Source organism: Sinohyriopsis cumingii, unplaced genomic scaffold (assembly GCF_028554795.1).
Source record: "Sinohyriopsis cumingii isolate HCF-2022 unplaced genomic scaffold, ASM2855479v2 utg000229l, whole genome shotgun sequence".
Lineage (NCBI taxonomy): Eukaryota > Metazoa > Mollusca > Bivalvia > Unionida > Unionidae > Sinohyriopsis > Sinohyriopsis cumingii.
The window spans coordinates 7,982,712-7,999,342 of record NW_028315879.1 but is presented as its reverse complement, the minus strand read 5'-3'; the positions used below and the strand labels follow the sequence as shown (position 1 = coordinate 7,999,342).

Here is a 16,631-nt window from a genome sequence, read left to right as displayed (position 1 = left end):
GAAGTCAATGATAATATAAAGTAACATTGACAACAATGCATCAGTTGGACAGTACCGATGAAAATCACTAGTTCATCAGTTCATAACTTCTGACTGGACAACAACATGGATTTTTTAAAGATAGTATGCATTTGCCATAAGGACCAGAATATTTTACGCTGTAATGGTCATTCAACCAGTTCCTCTGGACAATGCTGCCATGCACCTATTTCACAAGACAATAACCTTGAACAGACTTTTAAAACCCCAAAATAAAAAAGCTTCTTCCTTAAAGTGTAAGCCATCAACTAAGTTTTGGACAGGATTATGATTGCAGAACTAATGCGATTCTGGACAAATCAAGCAGTCATCTTTCATTATGTGACCTTTGACCACTTGATCACAAAATTCGCTGCCTTCTTCCTTAACCCAGGTACAAGTCATGCATCATGTTTGGTCGAGAAAAGTGATATAGAACTGATGTAACTGTGCAAAACCATTTTTAGTCTTTTGGCCACGTAATTTTTTCACTCCTTAATCAATTGGGTTCTTTCTTATCCGTGTGCATGCCATCCACAATGTATGGCATCCATAGATAATAAAGAAGTGAACTGATTACATGAAGTTTGTTGTCTTCTTTATCAGTGACCTCGACATTAGACCTTTCGAGCTCAGAATCAACGGGGTTCTTTCATGTTCACCAAGTGCAAATCAACTAAGTCTGGAAATCAGCTGGTAGAAAAATGGTGTTAAGCCCCAAACTGATATATTTCTTTTTAATACATGTGCAAGCCAAGGCACAATATATGGAAACTGTAGATGGTGGAGAAGTTGTTATATAGAGACCTTTTTTTAAGCCGTTACCCTGTATTACCTGAACAAATGTATCAACCACACCAATTCCCTCTGAGAAATTACAATAGTAACAAAACCAGTTAGGGACCGGGTGTGACTAGACCCCACAACTGATAGGATGATAGCCTCCACATCTTTTCAGTCCTCGCTTTCTAACAATTAGTATTTTACCGCAAGTGACGCTGACCCTCTGCAGGTAACCAATCTAACAAGTCCCAAAACTACAGAGAGCCCAATGAATCTCCAGCAAGTGCATCATCACATCTTTCCAACTCCTCCATGACTAAGTGATCAGAGGAGATGTGAATGCTAACATAAAGAGAAAACTAAACATTCCAGTTTCAGAACTCCAACAAGCCAAGAGTTTGCTACTATCTAATGTCTATACACTTGAACCGATCTGAACACAATAAAAACTCTATTTTTTGTCCGATAATATAAATCTCCTAATGTGATACAAAGCTCTCTAGTACCAATATTACTTGAAAAGATTTTGATTGAATCTACCAGTTAAATACTTTACAGCTGGTATGGCACAACATCTCTGTTTAAATGCAAGTCCAAGCATGTTTTTACCTCAAATGCAAGCTATCAAAGATTCAATTGTCCATTGGGAACACGCTATTATGCAGAAACCATTTTACTCCGTTCAGCCAGTGAGCTTGACCATCTAGCTTTTGAGCTTAAAATCAACAGTTAGTCCTTATTCCAACTGCATGCCAGAAGTGCCGTTTATCATCTACTGTTTGCACAATTATTACAAAAGACCAATACATGCTTACTTGTTTGACAAATAGTTAAAAGGACAAATACATTTGTCCTCAAATCATTTTCAAAAGTACACTTGTCTAAGATTATTTACATGTTGCCGACATCCAATATCAAGATGATAGCAATATAGAAGCAGAAACAGATATGCAACTGCAAATGGCTGAAAATTTGAGACAGTCAACTAGCCCAAGTCTATTACGTTTCTCGTCATATTTTCAATAGTCTAATGGATAGTCCTGTTTCAGTTCTGGTTAATGACATATTAAATATGACTAATGAAAATTCACCATGACCAGTAAAGTGCTCAAGCAGTTATTCCTTCTGGCTACAATTTCTGTTTTATAATTCTAGGTACAGGAGACAACAATCCTTAAAAAAGAGTGAATTTACTGATATTGCTACACTTTAGATAACAAAATTATATTCTGGCGTCTGTCTTTGCTCATCTATGTATCATCATTCTAGCCATTCCCTCTTTTCCTCATCTACATCTCTACACATACTATTTGGAGAAATCTCTCGACAGCTATAATTATGTCAATATATATGGTTTTGAAGTACAAATATGTGTTCTACATTTGTAAAAGAAACAAAACATGCTTTCCTTGAAACATCCTATATTTTTTATTTATATTTTCCACTTTGGCTATTATACTGTGTTGTTATCTTTTGTGGCAAGTCCATAAATTCATATTCCATAGTTAAGGTGAGTGTACAAAACAGAGAGCATCAAATCATACTGACAAGACTTAATACTTTCTTTCTATTACAAATCATTTAAGTGTGTGGTTGGATTGGAAAATGACGATGGTGATAGTAGAAAAATTAGAACTAGTCCCCATTCCATCATGATGTTCGGGATGGGCAAGATGATAACATTTTACCTGTTCATGATAACATATTACATGTTCATATATATATATATATATATATATATATATATATATATATATATATATATATATATATATATATATATATATATATATATATATATATATATATTAGTAATAATGTTGTAATATTCTTATTTCTAAAACGTCAGGAGCTAACTTAGTAAACTTACCTGAAGACTCTGTAATATATGGAGTGCAGGTAGTATGAACTGCTAGAGGTTCAAGGGCCACCTTCGATGATAAATCTGGGCGAGATTCCTTTGGTACCACTTCACTCAAAACTGGCTGGTCATCGGCTGTTTTGGGCTTGACAGGTTGGGGCTGTTTTTCTGGTTTCTTTTCAAGAGTTACCTCCCTTGGCATAGAGCTGGTGTCCTTTTGCCTAGCTGCAGCAGGGGTATTCTCAGCAGCTGTTGGTTTGGCTTGCTGTGTCTGTTTATCTAGTTTCCATTCAAGACTTTCGTCCCTTTGACAACTGCTAATATTTGACTGCTCTGCAACAGCAGGGATTTTAATTTCACATACAGGTTCCTCACTAGCCCTTGTTTTCTGACTACTTTTTAAACTGACTGTGATAGACACCGCTTTAGATTCAACAGATGACAGTCCTGTTTTGATACTTGAATCCACTATTTTAGGCTTCTGTTGCAGCCCTACATGTTCTGTAGAGCCTTCTCGCAGCATATCCTGAGGTATAGAAACATGACAAGAGAAGTCTGATTTCACATTTGGCTCCAAGGTTGAGTAGCTTGGTGGTTGAGAGTTTAAATTAGTATGTGCAGTTGGCAATTGATGATCATCCACTTGTACAGCATTGCTGGATGGCAGTAACAAATCAACCACTTGTACATCACTCTCTACAGGTGGAAAAGGAGTCTCAACTGAATATAGCTCAGGACCACAACTATCCTCTTGATATTCATGAAAGTTCATGTCACCGTAAACTAGTGACATCTGTTGTATATTTGCCGCCATGGACTCGGAAGCATTATTAGCAACACTAGTTGGTTTATCCACTGTCACCTGGGATGGGGGACTCTGCTGAGGAACTGCCAAGACATTAACTGGAGAAGGATGCTGAGGCAGATTACCATCTGACAGTGTCCTTTTCTGGTTTCCTCCTGGACGTGTGCTTAGTGCTACTTGGGCTAACAACTGTGCCGGTTTCATTATGTGGTATGTGGAATATCTGAAGTGAATAAGAAATAAACTACGTGAACCAGACTAGACATATTTCTTTCGGGTGTTTTGTTTTCATTTGCGCAACTTTAAAATGTCTGCAAATTACCGCTGTCGAGAGCTTTACAATTAATAAACAATTTTACTAAATCATATCATCGATTAAATTATCAAACCATTAAAAGGAATTAGAACTGAATAACTATTTGGCCAGTTCTGGTTATCGTTATTTACTTTGGTAGACTGAGAATTTCCACACGTCTGAATCTGACTATTTGTTTCCATTTAACCATTAAAGTGTTTGTCACAGCACAAGTCAGGTTGATGGTGGAGATCCTAAAGTGCCTGTTACATCATATGCCTTCTCTGGCTACTTTAACGTTATATGGACATGACGTGAATCTAATGGTAATTTGGGCTACACAAAAGACTGAGTTTGAACGTGAAAATAATGTTGAATAAGAGTCTGAACAAAGTTAGATGGTATGTAATGTTGTTAGTGGTATTTCAAACGAAATGTTGAAATGAGAATGCCAAGCCGATATATCATTCAAGACTTTTGTTAAGAGGATTTTTTGTATAGCGTAATAGATAAAACAAATCGGTATGCAAATTAGAGCAAATGGGACGGACGGCTGCATAAGAAAATAGAAGTCTGTCAAACCTGACAGTTTGAAACTTTCTTATTGAATTGGTTATGACCATGTCTTAGGTGCATACATCTTGGGCAGTTGAATATGACATTAACCCCAAACTTCAGCAAAAGATTTCCAGGCAATCAATTTAAGAACATTTCTTCCTTTTAACTACCAAGTGTTGACTCTATCTCCTATATTCTTCTTTGCTAGCAAGATTTTCAATATTCTTTTGAAAATATGAGAATGTTAAGATTGAAAGAACTAAGTTCTGTCTATCTTCAGAAAGATAGGAAAACATCAGACACTGTGCTATAGAAGGACTGCTTCGATAAACGTTTCTCCTGCTGTACCAATTACAAAAGTTGCGTCACTTTGCATCTTAGACCCAGAGTATGGAGCGTCCCCTGAACTGAGCAATGCACTTGGCATCTTTGCCAACTTTGCTCAAAAACTTGCTTTGGTAGATATATGTTAACGAGTCAGGCATGAAGGTGGATGTTGCGAAATTTTTTACATCCTTGAAGGGCGACAGGGCAAATAAAACAAAAGATCCCATTTCAACGTGAATATGTCTTCTGCCTAAGATTTCTGGTTGTGATTCATGGGATTAATTCGATTTTTGCAGCATATGATAGATAACACAGTCACGGCAGCCAGCATATTTGGTGGAGAAAGAATCCAGGAAGATATTCCGACCCATAACAAGATACTGACAAAGCTTTCTCACATACTCATGTTGGTCAAGTCAAGCAGGCAGGTGCGGGAAGAGCAAGTGATCTACATTTGACAGTGTCTAAGACCACCTGAGGCAACCAAGGGCTTCCTGATCTAATACCGGAAAATAGTAAAGGGGAGCATGTTTAGTCTCATCACAAGCGACTCCATCAAGGTTTTCTTCCTGTCTACTACAGATTCCTTGAGGACTCCCTCGCCTCTCCTAGATTGACTCTCTGCCCTTGTATTCTTCTTCTCCGAGATGTGATGAACTTAGTGACGGGTGGTCTAGATTTTCACACACACAGAAGTGGAACGTGCATGTCCTTGACGACCAAACTATGCTAAGACCACCGTGTTGTTGGAGGAGACCATCACACAATGGACGCCTACTGTCGACACCTCTCTATACTAAAAATACTGCTCTCATATCCAAAAAGTTTGGATGCAGGGTAGTTTCTTCCTGTTATCGTGAACCTTGAAGAACTAACCCTTCTGGCTCCAAGTGAGCGCTCAACCCCAAATCTCAAATTTGAGGCATCCATGAATAAAGTCTGGTTTGGGAGCGTTCACTGGCACTCAGATCAGAAACTGGTAATGATCAGCTCAGCAGCTCAATTGGTGGTGAAAATCGGGTTCCAGATAAATCTGGTCTGTCTAGGTATCCTAGTGCATTTTCCAGTTCTGTCTACTCTCTCTGACAGCACACAAGTAATCTTCAGTTCATAAGGACATTCATCTCCACATATTCAGAATCTTCAGATGGAACAAGCTCAGATTTCTCTAGGCTGGTTTAAAGGCCCCGCAAGGTCACTATGGAACAGGAAAGAGACCAATTCTGTCAGAGGGATTCCAAAAGCCCATTGTGGATCAACTGGTCATGGAAATACTGAAGGATATGATCCCCAGCGACCTCGAGCACTGGGTGCGGAGACCAGTTTGTGTAGTAGAGCATATCATTGGCAAACTTTACTGTCCACTGAAATATTACTGTGACGTATTTTCATTAGTTTTCTTTCTGCATCAGAGAAAATGTAAGCTAGCTATGACATTATGTGCACAAGTATAAACTTTGCCATATCATGTTTCAAGTCGACTTTACATGTTTCATCGCTGAATTGTTGCAATAACGTTTCAATGCAGTAAGTAGAGTGTTTCTACTTTGGATGTTTAGACATCATCTTCATGCACTTGTTCAAGCCAAGGAATTTTGGTTAAATGACTATCCTAGTTCTTGAATTTCTTTTTAGATTCTTATTTATTAAATTTATGTTAAACCCTTTGAGTGCTAGTAAGTTTTGCTGCACAAGATTCCTCAGTGCTGAATTGTTTAAGAAAAGAAATGAAATTGTTTACTTCACATTTAACTTTAATTAATTGGAAATGGTGTTCTGTCTTTTCTACATTTAATTTCAAAACATAGCTGTCAAGCGAGTTCTTCGGTATGGAGTCTAATTTTGTCCATCTAGCATGTATATGGGGCTCGCATACAACATCATTTTAGGGTTCAAAATTACTCACTTGTATTTCCAGCAAAGCTTTTACAGCTACAACAATATGATATACTTCAAAACTTTAAGAATCATCACTATCATTGCTATCATCAGAAAGCATTCCCATAATTTAAAGTGTTGGGAGTCAGCGATGTTTATTTGACCCACACAATCATAAATTTTTCAATGTTAAAAGGAAATGCAAGAAATAAATAATGGACTACAACAGGAAGGGGTGGCAATACACACATGAGCACCAATGAATAATAATTATAGGGTGGGGCTTTTTTAGCTAACATCAAGCGCTCGCATTTACAGATCACTGTCATATCACCTCTATTTGCGTGGGTGTTGAACTTGAACTTAGCCAATATGTTTATGGGAGAAAGCTTGCTTAGATCTTCCCATGGGTCAGCGGTTCTTTCCAGTTTTGCCAGGTTTCACCTCCAGTAGTAATACTCGCTGCCTTGTATAGCCTATCATGCGCTACAAATTGCATTGAACCCAATCAACAATAGTGGGATGAAAATAGATAAGCACTCCTTCACAAGCACTTCTAAAGTGAGGTGCTAAAAAGCATAAAAAGGGATATAAAAAGTTATAATTACACAAATACCGGGGAGAAAATATCTTCATAAAAAAAACCAAGGATACGATTGAAAGACGAAAGGACAAATAACAACTTGATGCTGACAATTTTGATCGAACAAGGGAAGTGAGCACTGTCCTAAGTCTAAGGGGAAAAAGGATGACATTAATCTGCCCCACGTCTCAAGGGAAAAAAACGGATGAAATTCTAGGGATCAGGATTTTTTTATTCTGTACTTACAACTAGTAACAGATAGTGGGAATAACCATCATGCTCAAACGCAATAATAGCAGGTTTGGTATTACTGTTTTTAAAATTTCAATTTGTTCATTGAAACAACAAAAACATTTTCCTAATAGTAGTTGGTTTCACATTTGCTTTTTAATTTGACAATAAACATCAAAATGGCTTATTAACGTGAACGTTACATTTCTGTGTTTTGTGACAGTTGTAGACATAATTTTAAAAAAAAACGTTTTTTAAATCAAATTTTCATGTACTTTCCAGGTTTCTTCCTGAGTGAAATTGACCCTTTGTGAGCAGAATAAATGTTTTGGTTTAAAAACTGTGCATTTTTTTAAACAATGGATAACATTTACTATTTTGAAACAAGTAGCAGCTGAAAATTCAAAATCTGTGGTCAATATTTGCAAACTTATGGGTTTTTCCAGATCAAGAAGTAAACCTATAACAACTTTAGCCATTTTGCCACCGATTTAACAGTTACACAGTACTCCTAGATATAGGCTACTCATTAATAATACTGTTTAAGGATCGTGTCCAAATTGCAATGGCAACTGTTAATGAACAGCAATATATACTGTTAGGCCAAACAATCATATGCATCACTTGCTTTTCATTCTCACAATGATTTCGTAATCTCCAATTTCATATGTCCAAAATGTACTGTCCATATTTTGTCACTACTCTCTATTATACTGTCACAATTCTGAGTCATCTCCAAAGTTGTAGGGAATAACTCCAATTCGGCCCAACATATGGATGAAGCCAGTCTCAGCAACGAAGAATTTGCAATCTCTTCAGCTATATCATAGAAAGATAATATCATCACTGACTGGACTTTTCACTTATATAAAGATCAATTATAACTGGAAAGCATTACAAACTCAACGGGCCCAAAAGTATCCCTCCCTCAACTGCCTCAAATCTACCTCGACGCTAAATGTCATAACAGTTGGCAAAATAAAAATCTGTTAGTAAGATTCTTTCAAAATTATCACACTGGGGTTGGAGCCTTTTTGTACCTTTTTCCTATGGGAGGGTATGTGTGAGACCTATTTTAACTTTCATGGTTGTGTATATATTTTAATGAAATAATTGTGGTTGCAGGTATTATGTTAAATGATTTATGTCATCTCATGAATAAAACTTTCTTAATCGCAGCTGCAAAGCTTAGATATCAAAAGAGAAAAACTGAACATATGCTAAATCAATCATTTTAAGAGTTCATTTCTATCTATCTGAAATATTTAACTCATAAGGAAATAAAAAATGAGATTCAAACCAGTTCTGCCAGTTCTGTAAAACTAAATATGGATGATCAGAAATAAAACTGATCCCGATAGACACACAAGTGAAATGTTTGCTAAGTGGCAAACAAAGGCATAATCTGAGCATAAATTGTGTAATTTATATAGTATATGCCAAAATTACATAGACTGTAGAAAAAATGTAAATTTATTTTGCTACTAACTTAGATCTGCAGCTGGTCAACATTTTTCGTACAAATGGGCAAAAAGCTATATGTATTAGAACCAGACTACAAACATTAAACATATTGACAAAATTATTTATATTCAGCACTCGATTAATCTACATTATAACCTTTGCTACATAGGAAATACTGAATACCTACAGCGTTTCTTTGGGGATTTTTCTGGAGGTAAATGTTCACAATCTTGACATTTAATAATTATGTATATAATTATTTATAGCATCATGCCCTCTTTATACAAAGACTGATGAAATGTATTTGCATATGGTACATAATTCGATGTCATAAAATAAGTATTATATCTGAGAGAAATGTATGTGTTTCGAGAAATAATAAACACAACTTAAAGTTTGAGCTTGTGTAATTTACAGTCAATAATAGAAAGATTGTATTGAGATATATTTAACTGATCACAGGTTGCAAACAAAAAATTAAGGACGTTTCCCGATTTTATCGTGCCTGCAGTGGGAGGTGTTCTGATAAATCTAAATCAGAGTGCCGAGTTTTTCATTAGAATACCAGTCATTATCCTTCAAATTACTGAGGAATCATATTATACAAATTCTAAATCTTGCGGAGATCCTCCGATTGAAATTAAAAATAAACTATCCAACTATTTTCAATATGTATGGGATGTAACATTCATGTTGTAAGTGTTATATTCCAGTCTCGTTAGTTCCTAACAGTATTTGACCCTGCAAGAAAAGTACATTTGTAGCTTTAATTCATGTCGTAAAAGGAATTTCTGAGGAAATTTCCGAATTGTGTAGATTGCTCTGGTGCCACAATTATACGTACCGTAGTCATGTGAAATATTCAGATCAGATGTAATTGACATTGTCTACACCAATTAGTAATTATTTTATAGCATCCATACACTACTCAATTACAAAAGCCTGACATCTTGTTAAACAGCTATCCTTACTGATTGTCTACTTTCTCACAACACGTTTTGCGCATTAAAAATGTCATTAATCTCTTGTTGAGTCTAATACTCTACTGGCTGAAAAGGGGTTCCCGGAATATAAGATAATACCATGGTTTCCTTTTTAACTGCTGAGTGCTCAAACCATCTCAAACCATTCTACGGCGATCCAATCATTTTGAAATAAGCTACTATGGTAGATATGTTTGATATTAGACCGATACCATTTTCATCTAGAACCAACAGTACATCATGAGAAGGCTTCTGGTGTAAATCCCAATTTGATAGGACTTTACGGTTTGTAGTATGACTTTCAGTCTCTTTAGTATTAACATAACAAGATTTTCTAGATCAGTGCTATATTGGATGTTAGATTGGCACCAATACCATTTAGTACTAACTGGACATGATCAGAAGTCTTTTGGTGAAAGCTCGTTGTCAATACGATCAGCCATCCAGGAGAATTAGTGACAATACAAATTTTAAGATGATCATAGCACCCATACTAAGTCTGATCGGTATTGTTTTCATCCACTACTAACTAGACATTATAAAAAAAATCTTTCAGTAGAAATCCAATGCTGATAAAGACATTCATTCGAAAGAAATAGTGCTAACAAATGTTTCAAAATGGCTGCCTTGGCATTCATATTGAACATTTGAAAGGTACTATTTTAATTTTGGAGCAGCTCGACATTGTCAAAATTTGTTTAACAAAAGCTCGGTTCGATATTCACACGACCATCCATTCAGGGGGAGTAGCGGTACCACTATTTTCAAGATGGACACTCTGGCGGCCATATTGAAAAGCAGATAGGCATCATTTTCATTTAGTATCAAGTAGACATTACAAATAGGTTTCAGCGAAAGCCTTATGATAATATGACCATACCTTCTGGTTGAGCGGCAAAAACAACATTTTCAAGACTGACATCAGTTTGATCTAGAACCAAGTGGACATTGTAATAAATCTTTGGTAAGAACACATGGTTCGGGAGAAGTATCCATAACACTATTTTCAACATGGCAACTTTGACAGCCATTTTGGTGGACGGTTTCATTTCAAACTGTATTTTTCTTCAAATTAATGCAGAAACAGATGTTTTGGGTCAGATTAACAGATGATTGAAATTGGTTATGGTATGAATATCTAACTGAGTGCTTAATATTTGTCCGTGATTGATGGTTGTGGAATTAATACCTGTCTGATTTTTGTTTGGTTTCTAGGAAGTAAACCAAACGTTTTTTACAACTTAAACTAACTTTTGTTTCAGCTGGAAATCTATTGCTTCGCAGATAAAGTAAATTGGTGATCAACAGAGGTTTGATCAGCAAATTTTCCATTAGTCTTTCATGACCAGATTGCCGAATCACTTAGAGTTGCGTTCAGATACAATTTCAATGGAATTATTTGTTTAATCATTCATTTGACTTACAAAATTGCTCATTGAGATTTTGGACTAAAGAACTACTTCGAAACTTTTCAGGACCCATTCAATGACATTGTGGATGATATGATTCTGAAACATCAAGACATGCAAGTTTAATGGAATTCAGTCAAAAATTCTATAATTTGGACTTTGACTTATAAGACGTGTTACAAGATTCTGAAATATTTTTGTTGGCCGAAAATTAAAAGTGATATTTATAAAGACTAGATTTTGTTACACTTCTCTAAAGGCAGGAAACCCCAATTCATAAGGTACCTAAAGCTCATCTGCAACCTATTCTTGCGAGTGAAGAACCATTTAGCAGAATAATGGTATTTTGTGTCGGTCCCTTACCAAAGACTAAGTCAGGCAACCAACACTTGTTGACCATAATATGTTCCTCTACATGATTTCTATAGATAATTCCATTGCGAAATATTAAACCGAAAACCACAGCAAAACTTTGGTAAGGTTTTTCTCATTTGTTAGTCTTCACTATTCTCGATAATCTGATCAAAGGTCAAATTTTATGTCAAGAATTTTCTAAAAAGGTTCTGCATGAATTAGGCATCCGACACTAAAATTCTTCTGCCTATCACCCTGAAAGTCAAAGGGATTTGTAAAGTTCTGAACAAGCTTTGAAGAATAAGTTTCGATTATATTGTCCCACTGCTTTTATACAGGAAATAATGGGACAAGGTTGTTCGTTTGTTGTTGCTTGCTATTAGGGAATCAGATTAAGAATCACTGGGTTTAAGTCATTTTGAACTGGTTGACTGGAAGACATCTCCCTCTGAAACGTTAATTATTATGGTATCATATCTATATTTGATTAATTGCAGGAATTGCAGATTAGGAATCACTGGGTTTTAGTCATTCTGAAATGGTTTACTGGAAGACGTCTCCCTCTGAAACGTTAATTATTACGCTATGACTAATTGCAGAAATTTCTTTTTCTTTATGACGGGAAGTGCTGTCAATATCTATATTATGTGCTTAACTCTTGTCCGTGAATGAGGCCTGTGGTGTTATTGCCTGCTTGATTTTTTCCATGATTCAAACTAGTAAACACTGTGTTTATTTTAGTTGCAACCCTGGCCTTATTTACAAGTTAAACTTTCTTTCTCCACTGGATATCTATTGCATCACAGGTCAAGTGCAATTTATATATAGAGAGGTTTGGTTACCACATTTTTTCATTCCTGTTTTCTGATCAGACTCTGTAATCACTTACAGTTGTTTTCAGATATAATTTCAGATGACTTATTTAATTAAATTATTCATTGGAATTACAAAATGCTCATTGACGGTTATGACTTAAACATTACTTTGGGATTGTTGAAGACGCATTCAGAGACACTCTGGATTAATACATAATAATACATTTAAACATTCAAGACTTTTGGTACATCAAGACATTCAAGATTATTGCACTTCTTTAATGAGAATGCATTACTGTGATTTTCCACTCTCCTTCTTGTCACCCTGTTCATCTTGGTATTACCAGTTATTTTGGAAGCATTGTTCATCTTGCAAGAATATGGAGATTACAAGTTAGAGAGTTCAGCACAACTTAAGTCCACAATAGAATTCAGAGATAAGGAAATAAATACAAAGCCTTAATTAACGTTTAGGTATATGACTGAAGCCCCGAGGATGTCGAACTGCCCATTTTGTCGTTACTACCTTGACAATGTTTAGCACGTCAAAGGCAGAGTGCATTTAAGTCAAAAGGAGTTCGATTACTAATTAATAATAAGTGTACTTGTCATTATTGTGGTGTATATTTAATTTGCATTGTGTAATTGACCTTTGTGCATAACTGAGGGTAAGGGTTTAGCCTCCCTGGCTATATTATACCTTTTGACATGTTGGTAAGTCATAAATGTTGTTTACTGATAACTGAATTCAATGTCTAGCCGTATTTATATACATAGAATGTTCTGGAAGGGAACTTGTGACCCACATCCTGGACATTAATGGAATAACAAAGTGTTCATTGAAATTATGGATTATGTCATTGTGATACATTAAAACTGTTCGTACATCAACCTATTGAACACTTTTGGTACTTTAGAAAATTCAATATCATAATTCATTCAAAAGACTTTTGGAATGATGGTGGGCATTAGGATTATACAGGATTTAAGTCACAATACTGCAAGTTCCTCTTAACATTTCACTTCGTCACTTTGAGAAAGAAATGGTTTGTTCAATTTCACTTAAATTGCTGGTTTCACTTCATTTGTATTTTTATCTTACGACCTTGAGTAGCAACAGTTCACTGGATTGTTTCTTATCTTATCTGATACCTACCAATATCCTGCAACTGAAGAGGTACAATCAAGACCCACGGTAGAAATGGTCAAATTTTATTCAAGGCATTCACGTTATTTATCGTGATTATTGTCAGACGTCTTTAGACACGTCGAAATAGTCTGGTGCGCTGGCACATTACTTTTTAATACGATGATAATAAAATAGGGTATCAGTGCAGTGTTGATCAATCAGAAAATGTCGCGTTGGATAACTTAGTGAATAATCCATAACTACAATGAATGACGTGTTTTATATATATATATATATATATATATATATATATATATATATATATATATATATATGAATAATACATTTAGTGCCAAGGAGACTTTGAACTTAAAAACATGGCTCATTTTCGGTACGCACTGTTGACAAATAAAATGGATTCTATTCACACGTGGACAAACTTGACACTAGTTCCTGATCAAAGGAAAGAAGTTCTATATTAGCCAGAAGCAGCATCTTATGTCTAAGGCAGTAGCACAATTTACCATGTATTTGGTATTAATAATTATAACACAAATTTTAGTACCAAACATTATGATGATCCCGAAAATAAACAGTCTGCAACATTTTCATTTTCTCTGCTCATATGTGTGTCTGAGCATGACGTACATCTTTCTATTCTATTGATAATTAAATTATCTATACCTTATTAATTAGTGAGTCTCAAATTTAAATCTCTAACCAGTTTCTTGATATCCCTGTAATCGGTTCAAGCTAAACATCATATGTTAACGAGTGGCGAGGAGACGAGGTAAAATACATAGCTTTTGGGAAAGTAGAATTAAACATATTCGGTATAATGTAAGAAAAGAAAATTTTAGTTTTTATTAAATAGCAAACTTGCTGCAGAATCGTAGTTTCAAACGTTAAACTCAGCCCTTCGCACAACACGGGTTTTTTTGTTTTTGTCAAGGAAGCAAGGAAAAGAACTTCATTGATACAAAAACAGTGTCAAGTCAAATTACTTTCACAAAGATTAATGTCCATGTTTGAAAGGTTACCCAGTCTCTTTACATTTGTTCTAGCTCACAAGGTACTCGTTTTGTTGATGCAGGTAAAGATTTTGGTGGAACACATAAACAATCGTCGCATGGCATGATGGGAAATCTTATAATTTCACATGTGAAAATATAAGAATGTAAAAATATAACAAATATCTCGCCAGTAATTCTCCATATTTCACACTTAAGTATATATGTATATGTGTGTGTGTCTGTGTGTCTTTCTTCTCGTCTGTGTCTATGGCTATGTATGACTGTGTATGGCATAGATCAGAGCTCATCGGTGAATTCAAAGAATATATATATATATATATATATATATATATATATATATATATATATATATATATATATATATATCGATCGATTCAGCAACTTAGCACACTGTAAGAAGAAAAGGATCTCATTATTTCTATTGGGACTACAAACACTGCTTACTAAATCAAAGTTAAGAATTAAAGAAAGTTACAGAACAAATTAAGGCTGAGGTTTAGGAGAAATGATACTTACGGAGTCAGTAGAATCTTGAATTATACCAATCATAGAAATTAATTCAGTTTTCTTGATTATAGCAGGTATAAACAGTTTGTTCTTCAGATTTGTATCAGGTGATCGTTCAGTCGTTGACATTGCTTCCGAAATTAATTGCAAAAGATCTGGGCCTTTCCTTATAATCTCAATATCTGTCCCTTGACCCGTTAACATTTTCGCATTTTCATGCGTCTTAGAACACGTTTCGATTTCATTCTGCATATCTCTTATGAAAGCTGCATTTTGTAGTCTGCGTTTGTAGTAAACAGTTTTTGTCTTGACCTTCACTTCTGCCACTTCTTGATCAAGCACTTGGTTCAACTGTGAACGCTGATCTTCAACTGCTTTTAAATCTTCCAGCTCCGCATCGTCAATACGCCTAGCAAGCTCCTCTCCCTTTTCTTTAGAAGTAAGAATACGTCTCATCTTGTCCGAGCAAAAACTCATTTTGGTCTGCAGGATCTGTTTCACTTCAGCTGCAGCATCAGCTAAAGTTTTTGTGACATGATTTTGGTGATTTACCGCTTTGCACAGGACACAAATGAGCACATTACAGACTCTGCAAAAGAGTTTGATTTCCTCCTCTTGATGTTGATCACAAAATATACGTTGTCGAATTTTGCCTTTCATTACAGAATCTAAAGTTCCCAAATCACTTACTTTGTGATGCTTACTAACTTTCAGCTTTTCGTGGACATAACAGCATGACTGACACAAATTCTCCTCACAATCTAAGCATCTAGCACATGCCACACTTTTTGGGCCACAAAGATCACAGGCAAAGTTTTCACCGGAGTTAGTGTTGAGGTAAACGTCTGTTTTGAAATCTTTCGGTAACTCCACGTTTGTCTTGCAGATAGGGCAATCAAATCGATGATTGCGAACGTTAATCCGTACATAATCCTCCAGACACTTGTAACAGAAACTGTGGTGACATGATATTAGCTTAGGATTTTTAAAGCTACTCCAACAAATAGCGCACTCGTCTTGTCTTGCCGCCATTTTGAGAATACTTTCGGTTTCCTCGAACAATTTAAATATGGTGACTTTCAATATTAAAATTTGATATACTGACGTCGACTCCCATGTGACTTATAACATGTGAGATAAAACTATATAGAACCGTTTAAGGTAGGATTTTGATAGATTAATTTTTCTATATCCATATGAATTAACGATATGTTTTGGTTTGAAATGCAGGACGTGCCCAATATATACATATCGTGACATCTGACTGTTGTACTGTCAAAGTAACATCCATACACCAAAAGCTTTAAACATAATGGTGTTGTTGTAGTTGTTGTTGTGGGGTTTAACGCCATTTTTTAGCACACGATAGGCTATACATAGCGTCCAGTATTAATGGTGGAGGAAGAACCCGGGAAAACCCCGGAAAGAACCACCGACCCACGAAAAGCTACTGGTAAACATAATGTATTACAATAGATCATAGAAATTTTGAATATTTCTATAGTAGTAGTAGTAGCCACAACAAGTCGAAAAACATGGAAATCATTCAACCCATTCCATAGATGCCATGCTATCTTCTACTTTGCATTATTATTAT

The 16,631-nt window shown here is 35.6% G+C and overlaps 2 protein-coding genes across 6 annotated transcripts in view; both read right to left on the bottom strand.

Annotated features, from left to right (window-relative positions):
• Nucleotides 1-15,180, bottom strand: part of LOC149774518 (uncharacterized) — a 643,609-nt gene extending 628,429 nt beyond the window's left edge. For all 5 annotated transcript variants that reach the window (XR_016416846.1, XM_089945254.1, XM_089945255.1 and 2 more), the window contains exons 1-2: nt 15,044-15,180; nt 2,672-3,690 (exon numbers count right to left, since the gene is read on the bottom strand). Coding sequence is in view for 4 of the 5 variants with exons in the window: in XM_089945254.1 (XP_089801380.1) it covers nt 2,672-3,671 (1,000 nt within the window). In the remaining variant the exon portion in view is untranslated. The remainder of the gene's footprint in view (nt 1-2,671; nt 3,691-15,043) is intronic.
• LOC149774517 (E3 ubiquitin-protein ligase TRIM45-like) lies at nt 15,011-16,066 on the bottom strand. The gene has a single exon (XM_089945298.1). It carries the CDS (start codon nt 16,064-16,066, stop codon nt 15,011-15,013), a length of 1,056 nt encoding a protein of 351 aa, XP_089801424.1.
• Between the last annotated feature and the right edge of the window lie 565 nt (nt 16,067-16,631).

Bases quoted from the DNA above. Each gene is read 5' to 3' on its own strand.
- LOC149774517 (XM_089945298.1), bottom strand. From the start codon at position 16,066: ATGGCGGCAAGACAAGACGAGTGCGCTATTTGTTGGAGTAGCTTTAAA.